Source organism: Anser cygnoides, chromosome 11, assembly GCF_040182565.1.
Source record: "Anser cygnoides isolate HZ-2024a breed goose chromosome 11, Taihu_goose_T2T_genome, whole genome shotgun sequence".
Taxonomy (NCBI): Eukaryota; Metazoa; Chordata; class Aves; order Anseriformes; family Anatidae; genus Anser; species Anser cygnoides.
Window position 1 is genome coordinate 3,212,971 of NC_089883.1, and position 24,168 is coordinate 3,237,138.

Sequence of the window (24,168 nt, forward strand, 5' to 3'; positions counted from 1 at the left end):
GCCGGGGGGCGGCGGGGCCGGGGCCCTCCGGCAGCGGGTGCGGGGAAAGGGCCCGCTGCAGCCGGTCCCCAGGGAGGAGCAGGGACAGGAGCAACCCCCCCCCCCCCCAGGCTGCAAGGGGCCAAGGTGGGGCCCCTTCGTTTCGTGACACGTTTTTACGACGCGTTAAAGCGTTAGAGCCCCACCAGCACCACCTTTTATCGTTCGTCAGCACCAGTTCAAAACCAAAAAGCTAAAATCCGGAACAAAACAAACCTTCAAGTTCAACAGGAAGCTTTAGAAACTATCCAGCGACAGCCCCCAGCCACACGTGGTGAACCACCGCTCCTGTCCAGCCCAGCGTCGCTCACGGAGGACAAACCTCTCTCGAGTATTCCACTTGGTTTTATTCAAACGCCAGCAGTGAAGTACAAACTGTAGTTACACAGCATTTGTTTCCTTAAAAACAGTTCTCGGTTACATAAGGCGAAACAACTTCCAAAACTAAGTTGTTCAACAGTTTTGCCTAAAATGTTTTCCCCTCCCCCAGCTCCGCTTAAAAAAGGATTAAAGAATTTGGAGTTAAAAGCGGTCGGTTATGGTCTTCACTCTACAAAAAGGAAAATGAGGATAAAGTTACAGGCAGATCACCACAGATCTCGATTTGAGGTGACTAAGCTTCTCCTAGAAACTTCCTCAATTCTAAAAGCAGCTTTTTCTGAACCATTAACGGGTCATTTAACCAGAAAAAAAAGACGTGAAATCCTAACAAGTATCTGTCGCATCTGGCTAAAACTGCTTTCAGTGTAGGAACGCAAGTATTACAGGACCATCACCTAAAATTTACATGACAAAAATTAACGAAAAATAGGGCCAACACAGCTGCAGTACCTTTCCTTACCTAAAATATCTACTAGATGGAAAAGAATGATGCAAGTTTTATTTAAATAGCGTGAATTAAAATTAAAAAGGGCCCAGTAAAATCTAAATCTGCGTATCACTGAAGGACAAAAACAAGTTGTAAGCAACAATTTTAATTCCTGGAACAAATAAAAAACATACAGGTCCTTTAGTGTTTTTTTTACAAAGACTTTCCTAAAGGATTGAATATATTTTGATGTGAAACAGAAGAGGGAGGATTGCTTGCTGTGAGACTAAAAATCAAAGACAAAACCACAAGATGCAATACTAGCATTTGAGCATATAACTTAAAACCACTGTCATGTGAACAATCACTACTGATTACATCAAAAATATTATACATTTACTTCTTTCATCTCAACATTATAAGATAGGTTGGGCAAATACCTGGCACCAAAAAATTGATGCATGATAGTTCCAATATGTTAAACAAAATGTACTATATTAGAACATTAATATTTAAAACTTTATGCCAAGTTCTCTTCCAAACTCAGATGGCTTACCAATTCCTGGAAATCTTATTTACCCTTCTGGAAAAAATAAGCAAATTGTCGTCTTCACCTTCTTTCACGGTACTCCAGGTGACTAAAACTTACTCCTAATGGAGAGGTGAGCAATAGGATGTATTTGATATTGCATCCAAATTAACGTAACAAGCTAGTGTTACATTTAGCAAAATCTCCCAGCAGTGTCCATAAAGTGTCCCCTAGTTTTTCAAAATCCTGTTGCAAGGGCTTCCTCCCACACCACATGTAACAAGTCACTCCAACACCTGCTGGGTTTCAAACACCAGCAGAAATCTAACACTGACCTGAACACAACCCCGTGCGAGTCACATGAGGAGCTAATAGTTTATTCACCCTCTACTAATTATTAAACTTGTTTTCCCATTTGTAGAGTAACATTATTGTAAAATCTAACTATTGGTAGTACCTGCATTGCTGTTTAGTTTTTAGAAAAAGCAATTCAGGTGTTGCTATATTTGCTATACATTTTAATCGAACAAATGTAATATACAATTTATATTTGAACATTATGCCATTCAAGTCCACACAATGTCCATCAAATAAATCAATGTGATGTCACAGTAAAATACACGATCTGATTTATCTAATAAAGTTCCTCATCACGTATCATATCCGAGATAGATCCAATGCTGTTAGTATCAGATTGTGAAGCCAGAGGCAAATCCTAAGGAAATAACCAAGTGCGCTTTATGCAGGAGAGCGTTCTGACAGTATTTAATGGTTTGCAGCATCTGCTTGTCGAGGCCAGCCTTCTTCCTCAACTCCAGAGTCATATTCCTCTTCAGATGAATCTTTAGTGGGAGCCCTATAATTAAAACGAACTGATCAGATACTTTATAAACTGAGGGGGAAAAAATGGAGACAGTTTCCATAGCTTGTAGTAAATATGCCACCTGTAAAGTGCCATGATGAAAAATGTTCTGACAAGCACGCCACCTGCTTAATGACCTTCTGAGCTGAAAATGGTGCTATGCAGACTTAAACTACTAATATGCAGTCTCATTACTGAAAAAATCAAAAAGTTAAATTCAGTTAAATTATCTGATTTAATATGTAAATTTTAATTTTTCAGCAAACACGAGTGCTGGCGCTCTGCAAAATAACAGAAAGCAACCATCACTGTAATACTAACACCTTAAGCTTCCACCATTCCCTTTGAGAAATGAGGTGCGCTGAACCAAGCTTCATCAGAGACACAGATAAATGCAGAGCATGCATCTCAGTGGACAAAGTCACTCAAAAGTTCCCAGCAGAGGTAGAAACCAAGCTGAAGTTTCTAAACATCATTCCTCTTTTTTTTTTTTTTTTAAAGCCTGACCCATTCCCTCTCTACTCCACTGCCTGTTCACTAAAATTATTTTTTTTTCCTTTAAATGTAGACTTGCCCAGTGCTTTCAGTGCTCTACCACATCTACCATAATACAATCATTACCACATTGATTATTTTAGCTAGTGCTCAGCAAATCAATAGATGCTTCTTTTTGGCTCTCCACTGCTGTAAGAGTAATGGAGGAGAAAACTGCTGCAGCCTGGAGCTTGCATAAAAATATACCTCAGCGTGGTAGAAGCTAGAAGAAGGAAAGATTCTGCTTGAGAAACTTCAGCACTGCCACATTTAAAACTTCAGATTTTTACTGTTACCTTTTGATGCTGATCATTTACTTTATTTCTACAGGTATATACACACACGCACAAGGTTTAAAGTAACTTCATGTATGTTTATTTTTTGATTTCTATTTAAAAACTAAAGAAATACAAACCCAAAGTCTCTAGGACAGAATAGGCACTAAGTCAGCTGTGTACAGTATACAGATATCAGATCCTATTTAGGTTGTGTGCATGGTTGTGTGTTTATAAACTTGTTCCTATGGATCAGGATCCCTAACTGTATTACTCGTCTGTTCTGATACTTCCATTATGGATTTACCTAATGTATCCTGGCTCTTTTTTGCCTTCTACAACATCTTTGTCAACTTCCACGCATACGATGTCAGAATTGGGCACTTCAAACATGGGCTCCAGCAACAGCTTTTCCTACAAGAAAACAGAAGAAAAAAATATTTCCGTATGCCATCTTCTTCATGTTCAAAAAAAAATATGGTTAGCAAGTGATTCTTAGGGCCAGAGGTTTTTCTTGAAGGAAGAAATCTTAATACACGCATTTCTAGGAAGAGATTTATTGTATCTATATGAGACCCCAAACCAAGTAAGGCTTCGTCTCTAAATTGTTATGATTAGGACCACATACATGAATAGGGGTAGCTTCATTTACTCAAGATGAAACCATTTACTCAAGATGAAACTTGATTTACCTACCATTATAGATCGCAGACCTCTTGCACCAGTTTTTCTGTCCAGGGCCAGTCTGGCTATAGCCTTCAATGCATCTTCAGTTACATTTAATTCACACTACATATAGAAAAATAGTAAGTTTAGTTAATTATTTCACTTATAATTCAATAGCATGTTAAAAATTAAGTAATTAACAAAATTTCGTTCATTTCACAAAGTCCTATCAAAAAACAAAAGGGCTTCAGGTTCTTACTCGATATTGTGTATGTAAACTCCTCATAGAACAATGGCAATCAATGTGCAAGTTTTTAGAGCTTATTGTCAGGTTAAATCTCGTTTGATTGGTTGGCTGTTTCCCTGCCCTGTCACCTAGCAAGGTGTAGGAACAATTTCAGTCTTTATACATCTGAGTCAGTATTGCTCCTTTTCCTGCAAAGCTGCTACGTACAGTAAGATCATTTTCTTCAGCCACAAAACACAGCATATCTTTACAGTGATGCAGCCTTTTAATATTGTATTTTATAAACAAGAATACTGAAAAGCTGTCAAAAGTGCAAACCTTATCCATGCTGAATAACGCCTGGTATTGGGGGACCACAGCATTTCGCGGCTCAGTAAGAATCCGTACAAGGGTTTTCTCATCCAGGCTGTGCAGAGGAACCACAACAGGCAAACGTCCCACAAACTCAGGAATCATGCCAAATTCAATGAGATCTCTGGCTTCCACATGACGCAGCAAGCGATCCTTTTCTTCTATGTCTTCGTGTGTATTGGACTCTCCACTTATATTAGCAAGATCAGCCGCTGCTGCAGCCCTTCTGCCTTTTCCAATATTAGATGGCGTCCCAAATCCTAGATACTGCAAAACAAACATGTTGTGCTTACATGAAGTTTTCTTTATGTAACTAAATCATGATGCAGGTGTATAAAAAAAAATGGAGTGACTGATTACGTCATTACATATTAATTTAAGCTTAAGAAATTACTTTTAGTAAAATTATCTCCCTTGCACAAAATCCATTTCTTATATGTTAATACCTTACTGGGGGGAATGAAATGTTAGACTGAATAAAAGTTTATTCTTAAAAGAAAAAAGGTTAGTAACATGTTTTAAGAAGTTTTCAAGTAATAGTGACACTAAGAAGCGCTCTACAGAAGCTACACAAATGCATGCAAGAACGCCTACATGATACCTGTATCATTATAAACAGTAATTTGGATTTTTGTCACTGTTCTAGTTAGAAGCAGGGTACACACTTTGTCAGAAAGCTGAAGCATATAGGACTGGTCCCAAGTATTAGTATACAAAACAATAAAAAATGCATGACTAGGTATTTTCATAAGGTGATAACTTTTAACACCATTTACTCAAGATATCCAAGCATCTATTAAAAAAGTAAAAGCTTTTTTCTACTGATACACAAAGGTTTTCTCAGTTCCATACTTGGCACACTCCACCTGAAATAAATCCTCTTATCACTGCTAGAACTAAGTGTCTCTTATTCAGTTTTTAAGAAACATAGAGCATTACAAAAGTTTAAGAAACGACCACTTAAGGACGGCCAGTAAGTGTACTACCAACAGTTTTGAACCTGCTTCTATCTGCATATGCTAAAAATTTCTCTGTGGAAGCAGAGACCACTGCTAGCTACTTAAGCCTACTAACAGGCTTGCTCTTTGCTACCTTTTTTAGGGTCCTTGACCTCAGGTCCTCAGATAACAGAAAGAAAACCACTGCTCTACACCCAATCTTAGTGGATTTACAAGTACAGCAAGACCTTCAGGAGTCAGTACTGTGTGAACAGTAATCAGGATTACTATTTCAGTTCAAACGCAGCCCGATATACTCACTTTTTCGTTTTTCCTCCTGCTGATAATTCTGTCAAGACCATTGAAAGCACCAGAAGCTACGAAGAGGATGTTTGTTGTGTCCACCTGCACCGTTTCTCCACGTAGCTTACGGGAATTCTTTTCTGGAACGTTTACTATTGTGCCTTCTAGTAATTTTAACAGGCCCTAAGGAGGAGAGAAGAAATACATAATGTTTTGAATAAAATAAGTGCAGTACCATACAAGAACATATACGATACTGTATATATCTTTACAGGTTTTCTTTCAATTTTTAATTCCTTATGCCTTTATACTAATTGTAAATGTCTAAAGAAATCAGTTTTCAGGATAGACCAAAATCTTTTAATGCAACTCCTATCCAAATGATGAGTTGCACAGAGTAATGAACTGCTTTGAGGGTTTTGTCAAAAACGTAAACTGTTATCTGTTCTTGCCTCTGTTATGCAACTTGCTACCTGATACTGCAAAGATGTTTTTAAACTAAACTTTTCCACAATACAGTCCTGAGTTGCTTTTGGCTTTTTTTGGAATGAAGAAAGTAAACAGGAAAGGTGAGAGTTTCAAAGGTTAATAATTAAGAAACTGAAGAACTATAACTCTACAGTCTCATGCTATCAGACGTAGCAGACTTGATGAACTAAGCACAGCCACTCCACGGAAATACTTACTTGTTGAACACCTTCTCCTCCAACATCCCGTAACTGATGAATACCAGGAACGCTGCCAATCTTATCTACTTCATCCAGAAAAACAATTCCTGCAGTTACAGAAAACGGATTTAAGGAAGGTTCTGCTTTTTAAGAGGCAAAAGTTTACACACAGGGAAGAACACAGTTTAAGATGGCAATCTGTTCTACCTTCCTATTTCAGACTGCAAAAATGTATGACCTGAATATATAAACAAAGCTACGGACAAGAGCAAGAACTGCAAGATATATTTAGAGTTCTTTTCAGGTTTATTATTTCTGATTTCAAAGTGGTAAAATTCAGGGATGTGACACAAAAAATGTAAGTTACAGAAATACTGGTTATCTCCAGGTTTAGAACACCTAAGGTTAACAACCTATTCATGAACTTCAGGAAACTTGTTGTACAGGTTTACCTTGCTGAGCTTTTTCTACGTTGTAGTTGGCATCTTGCAGCAGTTTTGCAATGACAGATTCAATGTCTTCGCCAACATAGCCAGCTTGAGTCAAGGTAGTACAGTCACAGATAGCAAAAGGTACATCTAGACATTTAGCTAGAGTCTGAGCCAGCAAGGTTTTACCTGGTAAAACAAAAACTGTATGTTATAAATGCCATATATTTCTTCAGAGCACACAAACCTAAGTATTTACCATAGGATCATTATTACTGTCATTAAACATTTAAAATGATATCGGCATGTTCATACAATGATATAAGAAAAATTTCCAATGCAGCCGGTTTTCACAAACAGTGCTTATGTTAGCAAGCTGTATTCGTGAATAAGACTAATACTGTATTTGAGGCCGCTTGAAATGCTTACTGTACCACAAATTAAATGTCATACAATACGCAAAAGAAAATCCATTTACTTGCATGTATTAAAGATTAAGTCAATACGTAGTCATTTGCACTAAGGGTGCAGTGCAATGACCCATTGCTCCTGCTTTGAAGTTGGGGAGAAACAGAATTCCAATATCATTTAGTGAATATTCTCCCAAATAGTCTGCAAAATGCCATCACAACACCACAAACACTCCTGTTTTCTATGAACACACAGGTATCATTTCTTTTAACCACCTGTAAGTGATCTGTCCCAGGTGTGAAACATCACTTTCTAACCACAGCATCTCAACTTGCCATCTAAAAAGCAGACAAACTTTAGATGCATTTCATTTCAGCTTAGAGAAAACTTACATCTTTTCATCAGTCAGTATTTAAAGGCACAAAAAAAATATATCCACAAACAATATGACCAGACTTCCTTCCTTTTTAAGGCCATTTAGCTCAGCTTGATACAGTGACATGAAAGCATAAAATCCCGGTTTGGAATTTACAGTTTAGCTTTACAAAGATCAAATTGAAATAATCACAGAATAGGTGGAAAAAAAAAAAAAATCCCTCAATTCTAAGAAAAATTAGACATATAAAATGATGCAGCTGTATACCTGATCCAGTTGGTCCAAGCAGCAAAATATTACTTTTTTCAAGTTTTATGTCATCATTGGGCGAATCTAGTACTTCTCCTCCCCGTTTTTCCTGAGGTATTTGCTGGTTCATTTGTTGCTGCATTGATGCTCCTAAAGCATTACCATGTGGACTAATCCCAGCAATCTGCAGCAGCTCTGAAAAGAACAATAACAGTAGTGTTGAAGCACCGACAAGGTTTGTCATTACCTTAAATGCATAATAAAAGCTTTTCCAGATTTATTTTTTTTTCTGTGAACCTATAATTCCACCTATTTGTACAGAAACTTAGAGCTAGGACTGCAACAGAAATTTGCTGCAATTATTACAAAAACATGAGTTCCAATCATATTTTTGCACACGTTTGTATCTACATATATGGAGAGAATTTCTCATGATACAGTGGATTATTTAAAAAAAACTGCTAGAGAAATGTTCAGTCCTTACACGAATTGACTCATTTTCATTGCAGTTTTTTTTTTAAACACATAGAAAGAAATAAACCCAAACCACTAACCTCTGTGTTGAGAAAGTACAAGAACTGACTTACTGTAACATTTACAAAAGCAATGCAGAGGCCTACTCTCAAGACTTTAAAATTTGCCTTAGTTCAGTTGTTAGAGGTTTTGTGTTCATATGTGGATAAGGAATTTGAGCTGAATATTCTTTCTCCACAGCACTACAGTTGTAGTTGGCTTGAAGAGTAGAATTTTGAAGATTAAGAAAAGTGATCTGAAGAGGTGTAACTGGGATTACAAACTGATCTACGCTAGACTAAGGACAAAGTTCAATAACTAGCAAGAGTTTTGGTGGACCAAAAATAAGTGATTGACATCACTTGGACAAAGAAATGGTACTGAGGTTCAAGGTGAGGGTACCCTTTAGAAGTGTAAATACCCTGCAGAAAACAATTACAGAACTTCCCTTATTATCTACCTCTCATCGTATTTTGTATGGCATTGATATAACCATAGATATAACCATTTTTAAACCAATAAGTTTAAAAAAATCTTAACTTTCACTTGTTCTGTTGAGGATGATTCTAATGGACAGGTGATTATTTAACCAACTTTATAAAAGGTAACTTTACATTCTACCTGCTTTCTGCCTAGAATGAGATAAAGAGTCAGATCCTAGTCACCTCAGTCAAAATATGCTCGATGCTGCCAGTTAAATTTAATTACAGAAGAAAAGCAAACAGATTTTTTACTCAGCATTTCTGACTAATGGTCACTAAACGCTACTCTACATTAACACCAAAAGAGTACATATTGCAGAGGAGGACATGAGGAGAGAGTTCACTTACTTGTAAATCTGTACTCATCCTCCCGTCTTCTGATTTCTAATTCTAAGAGAGAGGATGAAAACAGTAATAAAAAGTAAGTTTATAAAAGCTTATAAATTCTCCACCTCTTGCCCTCTTCTGAATACATTTCATCCCTGTGTATGAAGGTATTTCTAACACAAAATCCCCACATGAATTAGTTTTTATTGCTGTTAATTGCTGCCCCAAAGTCGACTTGCATGCTTGTAAAATGACAGCCAGCTATCTACTACTTAAAACATTTACAGACTATTAACTCTAATTAGATTTTTGTTTTGAAAACATTTATTGGAGGAAAAAATGCTATAACACAGCTTAATGTTGAAAAGACTTCCTTAAACTCACGCATTTATAGCTGAGTGTTACTAAATAAGATTGATAATACTTGGAGATACATTCAGTTATAAACATTCACTGCCAGTCTCTTTGGGTGGTCATTTTATCTTCTGTGGAGGATCAGGAACTTTCCTATGCCAGGTACAAGACTGCTCTCCTACCACTACGAGAACAGTTTCAACCCCCCAGTTAAATGTTTCTTTAAGTAAATTTAAAAAAAGAACAAGATGTGTTTGCTTAGCATACTATTAATTGGAATACAGAACAAAACACCTTAAGAAAAAAAAATCAAGGTACACTTTGAATCGGAGACAGTAACTTAATCCTACTTCTAAAAATAAATTAGATCAACATAGCTACACACTTACTCAGTGGCAAACGTACTGCCAAGAGCAGCTCAAACTACACCTGCTAGATATCGAACAATACTGTGGTGACCAACGGATGCTGCCAACAACAGGCAAGTTTAGAAAGGTAGCTATTCATCAGATTCACTGTGCAAAATACTGTCTTCGTGATCTGCATTGTTGCTTGCAGATTAAGCCATTAAGTAGTAAGTAGTAAAGGGGATTAGAAAGAAAAAATTAGGAGGCTTACATTATAAACTTAAAGGAAAACACCTCCTAACACATGCCAGTAAAAAACATATATTTTACTGTTTACTCTATGTAATAGGTAGACAATACCCATGGTATCATAAACCTTCTGGATTACTATTTAAATAAATCACAGAAGTACACACACAGGGAAGTTCAAATTTAATAGAATTTTTTTAATCATTTCAGTTACAGAATATCTAGTGTCGAGGTAAAAGTGTTCATATGTTTCTTAGGTGAGATTTTCTTAACTTACTGATGCAGTACGTGCTTATCCCACTTTACTTTGTTTAGGCAGTGAAAACAGACTGGTCCACTTTTGACCTATACTCTCTGAATGGAGTGAATTTGTATATACAGTGGTTTCTGAAAATGTTGGGTTTTACCTAATAATATTCAAGTCTATCAAACAACATTTTAGAGAGCTTCAATATTTCCTCTGAGAAATATTTCTGAACTAAAATTAAATCTATATGGACGGCAGACCAACTACTACTATTAGAGAACGAAAAATATAAATTAGGGAACCGGAAGGGTGAATTTTATTTGACCAGAAGAATACCAAACACCAGACAAACCTCTTGGTGTTAAAGAAGTCTGCTTTTCAACTTCAGCCTGCTGTCTCAGGTTAGCTGGAATATTATTGTAGATCCTCTTGTAATGATTATACACAGCTACCGAAAGCACCTTCTTGGCAAAACACTGACCAACAACATATTTGTCGAGGTAGTTATAAATCTGAAAGATAACTCAGTATTAGTAACATTTCTAAACAAGCTTGTGGCAAGAAAAAGTAGTAAATTGTGACAAAGCTAAGACTTTACAGGACATTCAAAAATTAAACTTGAGTGTTGCTTTATTTTGTGAAGGTGTGCGAAGATTCTGACACACATTCTGAAACCTTGATAACTAAGCAAAGCTGAACCCTGTGATTTGGGGATAAAACAGGACATAAACAAAAGCTCTAACCCCCAAAGCTGGACTAAATAGTTCTGACTTTAGTTTTTTTCAGTCTGTAACCTAACCTGGAGAACGTTATAGAACAGAGAAATAGAAACCCAACATTTAAAACACAAAATAGATTCCTGTTGAGAAGTTTACTGAAAAAGGTGGGACTTAGATAACTAAATTGTGTCTGCAAGTTCTCTGCTACTAATATTTGAACCCATTGTCCTTTTCACCCAAATCTGTAAAAGAAACAGAAATTTCAAGTATATTTAAGTTCTTACAAGAGGCCTATCCAGGAGCCACATGCAGCTTTAGAAACCACTGCAGTCCACTAGGAACCGCAGAACACAGTAAGCTCTCTCCCCTCCTTCTGGAAGATGGAAACCAAGTGACTTAATGTGGAGGCAGCAGTAGACAGGTTGCAGCCACACACCATCTAGCCACAATTCTCACCCAGAAAGAGGCCACACAAAAGGTTTTGCAACTACGGAAAGAAGCTGCCAATATCAGGGTGTAGAAAAAAAGGTCAGAGCAGGAAATTAAAGATACCTTGGTTGGCAAGGACTGAGGCTGCCTCAGGGTCACAAGGCCAAAATTAAGGTATTGCACCTCAGTCACAAGACAAAGCCAGAGGAAAACAAGCCCAACTACTTTTATGGGATCTACTTATTCCTTTATCAGCGCTCTGCTGCATCACAAAGCTCTAAAAGGTTTAATCTTGAACTAATCGCCTTTATTGTTTGTTGCTCTGTCACAGCAGACAGTTGCACACGATGCAGATTAAGAAGTAAAGTCTTCCAACGTGATGGAAGGAACAAGGCAACATCAGGGTGGCATTTAGAACTGTACCTTTTTCGGTGGAGGAGGTGGCTTCTGCTGGAATGCCAATTTCACAGCTTCAGCTGCTGACTCAGGCTCTTTAATGATGCTCTTTTTTGTGTCTGCCTCTGACAGTACGACAAAAAAATGGTGACACTTCTCACACTTCACAAAACGAGTGGAAGCTGCAGAAAAAGTGAACAAAATGGTAAGAGAAATGACTCAGTATTCACTCAGCTGCCTGAGTTTTAGTACACAGGACAAGCATCTGTAAGACAGCACAGTCAACTCCGTTCACACGCTTTCCTTTTGCTTCTAAAGCTTCTGAGGTGAACAATTAGTGGACTACGAAATCTGACAGAAGGAATGCAATTTGCCCGAAGTCACAACGCAGAGCAGCTACCAAACAAGGGACTGGAAAGCAAAACTATTTTGTATTTTTTCAGGAGCACTAAACTCAGAAGAGGAAACTCTTCACCTAGGAGTGATGCAAAATTAATGAGGGCTTCTAACTATGCAGGAAGTGTTAATAGCTCAAACTAGCAGGCAAAAACGTTGTGGTTAGGGACGGGCTACTCTATAGTGTGGGAAAGCAATCTACAATATAAATCTCAAAGGCAGCATGCAGCAGGTTCAGGGAAAGGCAGCCACGGCAGCTCCTGGTCTCTGCATCCCCCTGGCTGCATGATGCTCCAGAGCGTGCTTAAATTGGTCACCTAAGCCCGGGACACGGAACACAGCACCACACAAACAAGAGACAGCTACGGCATGCAGCAGGTGATCAGGACTTGGAGAATTTCCAAGATCCTTTGCTCATTTATTTTACTGCCAAGAACAGAACACATTTCCTTCAAAATCCAAAAGCTCCTATTGCTGACTTTGTGAATCACTTCTCAAGAAGCAAACATTGAAAATACTGGTTTCAAAACCCACAAAGCAGAACTTGCACTACTTTATTTCTTTGGGAAAATCCAAGTTGAAATAATCTAAAATAAAGAAAAATAAGTTTATAGTCTGAAATAGATCTTTTCTAACAATATCGCTATATGCTGTTACATACAAATTGAGTGCAACAAGACTGATTAAAACTAAATATATTAGAAAATTTATTAAATTAATAGTAAAGGAAATGTAGCAAATTCACCACATGAAGAACTTAAATGTCAGAACTTCTGAACTCTTAAAAAGCTTTTAGTAAATGGCTTGTAGAGTCTTGTACCAGCTGATTTACTAACAGCCTCTAGCAATAACCTAGCTGCTTATTTATAGCTTGGTTTTGCCTTCCATATAGCTGGCATCAGCATTTTACTTTTTTAATACTAAATACACTTTATGGCTGAATAATAAGACTAACAGATTATTTTAATACTGCAGCACATAATACGGTGACCACCACAGCTTTATTAGCTCTGCTCCGAAGAAAATTTGTAAAACAGATGGAAAGTTCTCCTGGCAACATTACAAATTAGCATTATCTGCCTGACAGGACTGAAACGGAGAATTGCTTGCACACATTTGTCTTATACAGCTATTTGTAAGTCAGAGCATCACATGAAAATACTCAGAAGACCCCTGGTATCCTTAATGGCTACAGTGCCACAAGGCTGTTGTCCTTCCCCAGGTGATGCTAACAGCTTTTTTAGGATGCAATAGCCACGAGAGTACTTGCCGCCTTTATAGATCTGCATGAATGGTAAAAAAAAACGAAAATAAATAGGCTATAAGAATACTATTATGCATTCTAAAAACATCACTCACTGAAAAAAAAAAAATCATTGCGCAGAGTATATTTGTACCAATTACTGCAAGCAGCACACAGAAAGGTTACAAGAGATCTTTCTTACTTTCAGCAGGACCAAGAGGGTCAATAGTTACAGAGAAACTTTGATGTATGGGGTGCCCCTGGCAAATCTGATAACTCAGTTATCAAAATAACTGAGAAACCAGCCAGTTTCTACCATTTACATAGCACCTTAGAAAGAAGTATCAATGAGTTTTAACAGAACTCCAACTGTAGGGGCAAAAATTTTGAGATTCTTCTCCAAAATCGAAGGAAACCAAGTTCAAGTACTGCTATCCTCCCAAAAGTGAGCACTCAAAATTTCAAGCAACTTTTCTATTCTTAAATTACTGGCATGTTTTTATACTTTTTGTTAACAAATATGTAAAAACACGGAAAAGAGCTTTCAGGTCAAATCACCTCAGTACCATTAAGATACCTGCAAATATTTATGACATAGTCAAAGAAGCAAGTCAAGTGCTGGTTTTGATTCAGACAATGTTACTGTGGCATGCCAGAGGCTGCGTTAGTAAAGAGATTTTTAAAGTCCCCACAAGCTGACCTTGCCAAAGAGAAATGCTGGGTTTCTACAACACACACAGGAAGTCAAAACAAGAAGAGGATTAATCTTGAAAAGACTTGTAGGGCTGTGACAATGGCCTACCAAACTGATGAGGTAAAATGACATCAGGGAAAAAGAGCAGGGAAGCGTGTAGCCTGTCAAGTACCTGCAGTAGCAGGGAAGTTTTGCTTTTGAGGATGAGAGCTAAAGGCATCAGCTGCAGACAGCAAAAGCAGTGCCTCGTTAAGGCTCCTTATGTCAAGCAGCTTTAAAGCTATTGGATTTCACTCTGCATCTGAGGCTCACGTCTTATTTCACTGAGCACAGAACACCTTGCATAGTTCCACAAACCAAAACAATACAGGAAATATTAATAATAATATTAATTATGATATTAATCATATTATATAATATTATAAATTATTATATATTGTATTATTTTATATTATTATATTATATATTAATAATAATATATATTGTATTATATAATATATAATAATATATTATATTATTATATCATTATATTATTATTTATATATTATATTATCTTATATATTATTATATATTATATTATATAATATTATAGATATTAATAATAATAAAACAATACTGCTGCAAAAAATACATCAAAGGGAAATCTGTTAACTTGTTTGGTTCCTCCTCAGTAATTAATTACTGGAAAACCATAGCCAAAAAAATTCTTTGTGCGAGATTTGTCCACTCAATGGTTAATTGCAAACTAATTCACTAATAAATGTGGCTTTTATTCAGTATTTTCTTTCCCTACTCCTCTCAAAATGACTAAAAATCTAATATTTAAAAATCAAAACAAATGCTAATTCCTTATCTTCCTTTGGCTTTTGACATTTGGGGCTCCGCAGTTCTGTAATTCAAACCAGAACTGGATGAATTCATCTTTTTTGCTAAGTAAGCAACAAAGGTTTAACTGAAAATCAAGTTACAACATGTGTAATAGAACTTGCAACCCATTCATTTAGGAACTTATTTTTTCGTTATTAGTTTATATATATATTTTTTTTTTTTTATTTATTATTATTTTTATTATTTTTTTAAGAGAATTAGAATGCAGCCCTTTTGTTTTCCTGCTGCTTTATATTCTTTGATTTGGCTGGGAATCATTGTACTCAAAGTGACAGACTAAGCCAGAAAGAAACACATCCAGAGAAAACTTGACTATGACTCAGAGGAATTTCTGAGAAATTAGAGCAAATAAAGAAAATAAAATTGAAAACAAAGATTTTAAGTTAACAATTAATAGAGTGGGAAAGTCCACTCTACTCCATTATTGAGTGTCACTGCACTTACTTTGAACATAATTTTTTTTAAGGCTGTAAAATCCTGAAGTCTCAGAGTATAACATGCAAGGATGAGAGAAGCAGATACATTCAATTATTCACTAGCAGACTTCTTTATATTTTGACTTTCAAGCTTCTCATAAATTTGACCAGCTTCATCATTACCTGTGCTGTTCTGACACCACAATTCAAGTGACATATTGCTACTTTGGAAGCTGAGACTGCATCTACCTGACATTTTCTCCCATGATATTAGTAAGAATAAATTTTCTTCATATGACAGTTTTCAGGCACGCCTAAAGATTCCTAGTGTTAATGTAAATATACTAAATTAAATCTCAGCCTTATAGGTACCCAGCGACTGTTCTGCTCCAAGGAAATGCTTGAATGGTATTTGCAGATAAAAGCATGACCTCCACTGATGCGTTCTCTCCACTTGCTGAAGTGAGACAGTTTCAGAATGACTCTGTCTGCACATGAATCACCTCGTAAGAAGGTAAACCAGGTTAAAAACCCTTCCACTGCTTTCAACTCCACGTAGTCCATGAAGAGACCAATGCACAGAACATCCCAGAGGATTATAGTTCTAGGTACATTAGTTGGTGTAAGGTTTTTCAGAAATGCTTGTCTAGAGTTTCAAATAAAAAGACTTATTTTTAAAAAACAAATAAAGTAGCAACTGATGACTGATTCTGCTATTTAAGCATACTGTTACTATAGATTTGTCTTGTGATTCATGACACCCAATCATTTTAATAGTACGTTTCGTGCAGGTAGCAGTGAATAAAAGCACACCTGCTCATTTTCTCCAACGACGATACTAACAACCATTAAACAAGCTTATGCTGTCCTGGTCTTAAGCTTCTCAGTGCACAAGCCTGATTATGACCTGCTACTTCCTCCTTGAGCCCCACCAACTGACAGCGGACATTTGCTTTCTGACAGCTATGTTCTAGGCTGCTCTCAGAAGCACTGAAATACAGAGAAATGTCCCTAAGTATGGTAAAACCTACAGGTGCATAAATGCATAACTGGCATTAATTTGGGCAGTACTTCAACAAAAGGTTGCTACTGCTGCTGGACATCAGCAGGCATCTGATATGTTTGGGGTTTTCTGTTTGGACTTTGTTTCTTGTTATGAATCTGATTTTGCCATAGGAAAACATCAGAGGAAGCCATCTGTCATATACTAATTCCTCTGCTGCATAAGCATTTTGGTTACAGTCCACACAGGATTAGTCTTACTATTTAGCAGGCAAAGGAAACATTACATTAGAAACATTTACGTATGTAACAGAAAAATATATCAGTAAAGTAATACTGTTTACACGAGCATCTCTTCCCCTGCATAAAATGTAACAAGCCATTGTAAAAATGCATATTTACAGTTGCTGTCCAAATTCTACCACCATGTTCTGCTCCACTGTATCATAGGAAATTACACAAACGTATCAACAGAGGCAATACTTCCTTATACCAATGTGGCAAAATTAACTTTTTTAGTCCATGTAGAACTTCTAAGAATTATAGAATGTGTTTTTAAAAAACGTAGCTATCAGGACTATATTAGATCATTAACACAATTACATGTGAGGCTATTTATAAAATAAAGTATCCATCAGAACTTACAGACAAAGGTCTCCACGTGTGTGCACAAGTCACCACACTTCGGGCAGCGCAGCTGGTTCCCTCCTTTCCCAGAACCTCCAGAGCTTGACTTTTTACCACCCCCTTCACCGACAGACTTCTAAAAAAAGATTTCCAAACAATTAGCTCCAAACAGTGGAGCTGTTACGTCAGGCATTTAGCAGTGTGTTTATGGAAGCCAGTAATGTGAATATTGTAATACCTGAATGACAAAATAACTATTGTCAGGACAACACCACAACACAAACATTCTGAAGCGTCTACACATCTGCGTTTCCCAGTTCTACCAATTCTGGATGCGCACAGAAGAGGCACCCTATATCTACATTAAAACTCTGATTTGAACTGGAACTAACAAGCTAAACCGCGTCAAGGATGTTTTAATAGTACATTCCGCTGTAGCTTATTTTAACCCCACAGAAGAAAACAAATCATACTTATGGAGAGTAATTTCATTATCACAGCTGTGTTTATTCTAAGTGTGCCCGATGTCACAACTCTCCGCATGTCCTTGACAGATGTAGCTATGCTGGCAGATGGCTGTAGGGCAGATATGACCTATAAAACAAGCATCTCAGCCATCGTTTGCAAAAATTCTCCTCCGACTTCTAAGGCAGAGTTCCCTGACAGAGTCCTACTTGCCTTTCTCCACGTTATGCTATTTAGTGGGGTTTACTGTGAACATTTTTTGAATCTGTATTTGTTCTATGCCTTTATACCTTGACTAGTAACAAAAGCTATTATAGTTCAGGAAACAAAAGATTTCTTCCCTCTTCCAAAATACTTCCCCATTTTTTTTTAACCTTACTTGCCCACTTATTTCTCAAGCACAAAAGTCTAAAACTCTTTGGAAAGTGCCTCAAATGTGACGACATGCCATATCAAGGCAGAAGTTATCACCTCAACTCTCAAAATCTTATTTGCTGACTGAAGAGCAATTTTATTCTCAGGTAATCATTTATCTGAAGAAGCTGTTGATTAACTATAATTATAGAGAAAGACTAGGATGGAAAGAGATTAAAATTTACCAGCAAGAACAAAGGTGGTGTCCTCACAAAGTTGTCAGCACTGATTTGGTAGTTGTATTTGAGCAAGACAACGAAAACATTTAAAACTGTACTTACTTTTAAAAGCCTACTTGAGGATAGCAGACTTAAAGGAGAAGAGTTCTGACTACTACTCTTTCCTGAGCTCCCAAAAACCATTCTGAATTTATAACGTTCTACAAAGTTCAAGTGTCCCTTTATGGTAGGAAAAAAAATTAATAAAACTGGGAAAAGCATTATGGAACGTTTCTATAGTTTGCTAACAAACTCACAACACATTTTTTTCTTTGCTGTCAGCTGCAGCAATTTGGATTGGAAGTGCCAAGTGTTAGCACAATTTCAAAACTCTAATTTGAAATAAGGAGAGATCTACTAAAAACATTTAAGAAATATTAAAAAAAAAAAAAACACAATCATTGAAAAACCTTAATGCATGGTGATTACCTTGCTTCCTTCTCCAGAGCCATCCTTGCTTGCGCCATCCTTTGAAGCAAAATACGCTGGTGTTTCTGAAAAGTTTCTAAGAGGAATTCGTTTGAGGGAACAAGTTTCAAAAGCCCCAAGCTTTCCTAAAACAGGGACGCGTGTACGACCGCAAGTAATACCTAAAAACAAATGAAAACATGAAAGCAAAAATATTAATTTCATCAATTGTTATACTGTAGGAATATTTTTGCTGCTACCACAGTCAGATAACAGAACTACCTTGTTAGCATCTGGCCAAAAAGCATTCTGGTTGTGACTACGTATATCGAATGCACATAACTTCAACATACTGCTTTATAATTTCACCCAAGGCTTTAGGGAAATCACCAAGAAAACCCCAAACCAGTGTTTTGCTTATGTGTAATCTGTTCAAAATGTAGTATTTATCTAACAGGACCCAAATTTTGGATGTCAATTAAAAATACCCTGATGTCAGCAGACCCCAGAACCGATTGACATGAAATAGAGCTCAAAAGTTTCAGCAGCAGAACTCAACTCTGAACACCCAAATTTCTGTTATCCAAAATACATCCATGTGACCACCGTTAAGTTTCTTTCATTAAACATTGCCTGGATCATCCAAAAATGACCTGAAAGTAATTTCATGTCCTCTAGTATCAGGCACAGTTCCACTCTGTCATGGGACTGGGAATATCCCACTTGTGAACCTGCTCCTCAGAACAATAAACACTATCAACATGTAGCACTCATGGAATAATTCCAACACTGAAGTGAAAAAAGATCAGTGAAATGCTCCCTCATCATGCAAGAGTTACCAGAGAAGTGTCTCAGAGGCACAGACCTCGCATCCAGACTTGGCTTTCACTTGTGAACTCTACTGAAAACTAATTTCCAGGAATCTGAAGCAATGCTTGACAAAAAAAAAAAAAGAGTTGTTCCGAGGAAAATTAGAAGGCAGAATTGCATTTGGCACACGCTGACCCTTGACAGACAGGCACAAGCAAATTCAGCATAACCTTACCTTTGTTGAAACAGCTTATTGCCAACAGGAATAAAGCCTAATTGAGAAACTAACGGGCGTGTAAGATTACATTTCATGGCTAGGTATGATGTGAATCAACAGATGTCGTGCCTGTGATTGCAACATCTCTCAACGTAAACAGACGAGTCTGGAATCCATGTCTTTTACCTTTCTTTCATTCAAACTGCCCCATTTCTTACTTGCTTTATGCATTCGACAGGAGCTCTTTGGTTGCTACCGACAGAAGAGCTACATAGCAAAAATGTTAATTAAAAACTTGTTGTTCAGACTTGGTTTTTAATCCGTTAAATCAGAAGTGCCAGAATTCTACAGAAAACCCCAAAAAGTCTTCTAAAAAGAATTAAAATGATAGAAATTGCAAGAGAGATACAGTTAATTTGCGCTGGAAGAGGAAAGAATGACTAGAATACAATAAATAAAAAAGAAATAAAGAAGCAAAGCACTCCAGACAAGCCTATATTTACTGTGAAAACCCCCTCAGACTTCTGTCAGGTCATAACCAGGAATACAGAGTCAAACGAGACGTGAAGCTATTTATTATGATACATGCTGCTTAAGATACCTGAACTTAAAGATGATTTGCGGTTATTACTTGTGTCTGTAAATTAGTCAGGGATGTCTAATGATCAGCATATTTTCCAGTTCTAAACTCTGCTGAGTGCCACTACCACATGGGTAAACACCTTAGATTACAACACAGGAGAACCTATGAAAACACACGGATCGCTACATGCCAGAAGTAATCTTAAAATACTGGTTCATTTTCACAAGCGGTTGTGTCCTGTTGACTGAATACGCACAGGGAGCTCCGAGGATCAGGAGTGCTAAATTTACTTGTCAGTACAGAACAAACTGTGGCGAGCATTCAAAACGTTATGCTGTTTTGCAGTATTTCCCCGTCTTGGGGGTTTAGTCCTCATATATGGTGCCTTTAAAGTGATTTGTTTTACCACGTCTAAAGGGAACTGGGACAGGACCTCTAAATTAAAGAGGGAAAAAAGAAATAGTTCCCTGAGTGAAAAACAACATCCCGACTCTCCTGCTGCAAGGAGAGATTCGGCCTATGGAGAATGAACAGAGCCCTAACAAAGACTCATCAAACATTTCACTACTAAGCACTGCACAAGGATCAAAGACGGCCAATTTTAATTAAGAGACACAGAAAACGCCCTGAAAACTTTATCAGGTGACCTACGAAGCTACACAAGTGTCCGGGCCGGTAGGTGCCACGTTACCTACTGTGCCACTATCGATCCGAAGGCTGCAGTTGTGCGACTTCACCTCCAGCATTTGACAGGCTGCTGGCAGCAGACCCGGGCTAGTCAGCAACATGTGTGCTGCTCTTAGGCTCTCTCCTGTTCCTCTTACGAAAGCCTCAGTCGGTCAGCCTTCAGAGAACAGCGTTAAACTCACCCTGCCACATCTGCCGAACTCCAGAAGGTACGGATAGGCTAAGCCAGAAGAAAAAATATTCCTGCTACATCAGCTTTAGGCACTGGGACGAGGCTTTCACGTTTAGCCAACCTAGGTGTGACTTGTCTATTTTTTTTTTTGGGGGGGGGAGAACTTCACTATACAACTAAAGAATGAAGTAGGAAGAAAGTTATCGCAACGACTTGCTTGCATAATTGAGCCCAGAGGCAAATTTTCGAAAGCGATTCCAGCCCAACGCCTGGCAACTTCCAGCGACTGATAGGTACCGGGGAGTGTTCGGGGAGAACAGCTGGCTGGCACGGCAGTATCTCCTCAAACACACGAGCTGCAGTCAGGGCTTGGCTGGTTTTTTTTGAAACACAGCTTAAAGAACACGCACCAAACCTATGAATTTTGGTAGCGGCAGTGGCTTCTATGCAGGGCGTTCAGGTTAGCAGGTCATGATAAAATGCGAGGTTCCTTTATACAATGTCAACCTTTAATTGACAGCTGAGGAAAGAAACGCTGACTTTTGGGCCAAGCCTCAAATATTTTGAGAGAATCTGTTGCCCAAAGATGTCAGAGGGAGACTGACAAAGAGAAGTCTCCCCTCTCTGTGAGGCAACACTCCACCATCAGACCCACCAGCAATATCACAAGATATGATCTCTTATAGCAACCAAAATGCACCAAAATAACTTTTAAAATAAATCCTAAAGAAAGCTCATGCAAAATCTTATTGTCCCATAACTGTGTTTTAGTCTCATTTGTTCTTGTAAATGTCCATTTTAAATTTTAGGCCTGACTAAAAAATACAAAATATATTATTTATTAAGAAAAAGAAAGGACATAAACAAAAAACCAGTTCCAAAGTAAATTCTGAACGTTGCCTGTTTTAAAGCGTGCTGTTTCGGTGGGTCTGCGCGAGGCCAGACGGGTTGGAGTGGAAAGGACTTGTCCAAACCCTTCCAGCACAGGTGATGTCAGAGATGCAGATAAAGTCACCTGCAAGGAGTTACCTCACCTCCTGAGAGCAATAAATCCTCTCCTCTGACTTATCAGGCCACTCCTGAGGGTATGATCATTCAAAAACTTGTTGCAGATGCGGCGGCAGTAAAGATTTCCCCCACAACTTCGGGGTGGTCTGCCTTTTGCTACAAGAAGCGTACAGCTTGTCAATGCTCACGACACACAAAAACACGACGAAAAGGACAAAACTAGGAAGAAAGCAGCAAGCCTCCCTCCGCACCCACCCTGTACCTGGCCTCACTCGTCTATTAAGTTGGTTGCAAGCATTTTTTGCCGGCTGAGCGCAAGTTTTTGTGAGAAACACCTCAAGTTCGGGCTGAAAAAAGCCAGGCTGTCAGCCAGCCAGCCCAGGCAGCGGGTTTAGCAGCCCCACAGCGCGACGCGCACCAAAAATCATATTTTTGAAGTGAACCCTGCTCTGTCGCCCCACAGAAACACCCCAGCGAGAGCCCCTTTCCCTATAGCACGACACAGCCCCTGCCCAGGCCGCCGGGAAGGGATTAATGAGGAAAAAACACCCAAAATAGGGGCAGAGGTCTCTGATGGCGGCCGTGCTGGTCCCCAGGGAGGTGAGTGAGGAGGGCCCGAGCTGAGAGGAGGAGGAGGAGGAGGAAGGGGAGGCTGACGAAGGGGTTACCTCTCCGCGCAGAGCCCAGCAGCCGCGCGGCGGCGGCGCAGCAGTGGCAGGCGGACATTATGCTGAGGTGAGGTGAGGCCCGGCCCGGCCTAGCCCGGCCCGGCCCGGCCCGGCCCTGCCGCTCCCCCCAGCCGAGGCCTGGCCCTGCCTGGCGGCGCCGCTGCCGCCCGCCCCGTAAACACCCCCCCCCCGTCCCCCCGCCCGTTCGGCGCCGCCTCGCTGACGGCAGCCGCGCCGCCCGCTCCACACACACCCCCCCCCCCCCGCCCCGCGGACTACCGCTCCCGGCAGACAGCGCGCGGGGCGCCGCGCGTAGCGCCGTGCCGCGGCCCGCGCGGGGACTTCTGGGAGGTGTAGTCTCAGGGAGGTGCGAAGGGCCCAGCGCCCCCCCCCCGGCGCGGTGCACCATGGGATACGTAGTCTGGGCGCCTCCCCTTCACACATTGATTTCAGGCAATTCCTAACTTCTAACTTTAGAGAGATAATTTACCTATTTTCTCCCCAGTCGTGTTTTCCTTTCTACACGATGTTACTCCCAAACATGCACAGTCTGTGTGGGATTTTGACCAACGCCTGCTCAACACCCAGTTGGGACTGGACATCATTTTTTTTTCATGCAATGCAAGATAAATTTTTGTAATATTAACCTTTCATTTATTTATTTGGTTCCAAATTTTAAATGCAGTACGACAAAAATGCTTCCCGTAAGTCTCAGAAGTGTAAATCTCTTAACATATCCTTTAGGCATAGCTCATGGAGAATACACCTACAACTGACAGGCTTGTGTAGGTCTTTCAGCTCGCCTTCAACTCCTCTTCACCACGTACTGATTAAATGGAACTAATTGATCCCAACTGTTCATTTTAGTAATGACTCGGAGACAGGAATACATTACCTGACAGCAATTAACTTGAGTTGCCCTGAAGCAAATGCCAAAGGCCGCACTAACAGCAGATAATCCACACCACGCCGCACGACTGCATCTAGGATGATTGCTGAATGCCATTTTTAACTTCTGCTGAAGTCTGGATGTTTTTTAATCCTTGTAAAATACAGGTTTAACACTACCACCTACCGCCAGGCAGCTGCCATTCTGATTTTAACCTGTATTAAATCCAGTGCTGTGTTTCGTTTCCAGAGCTTTTTCAGGGAGCTAGGCAGGAATAGCAGGTTAGGCTCAAGGACATGCTAAAACGCACTGATAAAAGCTGTTTGCCTTGCAATCACAAACCACGACAGCATGGAGAGGAGCGTTGCCTCCAGCAGGTATCGGTTCCAGCGTGCTGCTGCGAATAAAGGTTTGTTACCTGGTTCGTGGTGCATTCGGACCACTAACAGCAACAGGATGGTGATCTCAGCCAGCCCCTCTGAACTTGAAAACACCTGAAAGTACTGAAAGCAGATTAGTAAAATGCTACTTAGGAAGGATGATTTGAAAGGACAATTTCCTCAGCTCGTAGCTTTAGCTGTTTAAATTTCTTTGTATATGAAAAAGGGGCAGTGCT

The 24,168-nt window shown here is 39.0% G+C and overlaps 1 protein-coding gene across 3 annotated transcripts; it reads right to left on the bottom strand.

Moving 5' to 3' along the window:
* Positions 1 to 366: 366 nt before the first annotated feature.
* On the bottom strand, positions 367 to 24,001 carry CLPX (caseinolytic mitochondrial matrix peptidase chaperone subunit X). Of its 3 annotated transcripts, none has more exons than XM_013181860.3 (14): positions 23,971 to 24,001; positions 18,540 to 18,700; positions 17,032 to 17,149; positions 11,775 to 11,929; positions 10,556 to 10,715; positions 9,028 to 9,069; positions 7,703 to 7,879; positions 6,673 to 6,837; positions 6,239 to 6,327; positions 5,571 to 5,735; positions 4,279 to 4,578; positions 3,744 to 3,836; positions 3,355 to 3,461; positions 367 to 2,232 (listed from the first exon to the last, which is right to left on the bottom strand). In XM_013181860.3, the coding sequence occupies exons 1-14, from the start codon at positions 23,984 to 23,986 to the stop codon at positions 2,142 to 2,144; spliced, it is 1,839 nt and encodes a 612-aa protein (XP_013037314.2). In that variant the 5' UTR covers positions 23,987 to 24,001; the 3' UTR covers positions 367 to 2,141. The 3 variants fall into 3 exon arrangements, with proteins under 3 accessions (XP_013037314.2, XP_047932192.1, XP_047932193.1); XM_048076235.2 differs by lacking the exon at positions 23,971 to 24,001 and adding an exon at positions 22,664 to 22,838; XM_048076236.2 differs by lacking the exons at positions 9,028 to 9,069; positions 23,971 to 24,001 and adding an exon at positions 22,664 to 22,838.
* Between the last annotated feature and the right edge of the window lie 167 nt (positions 24,002 to 24,168).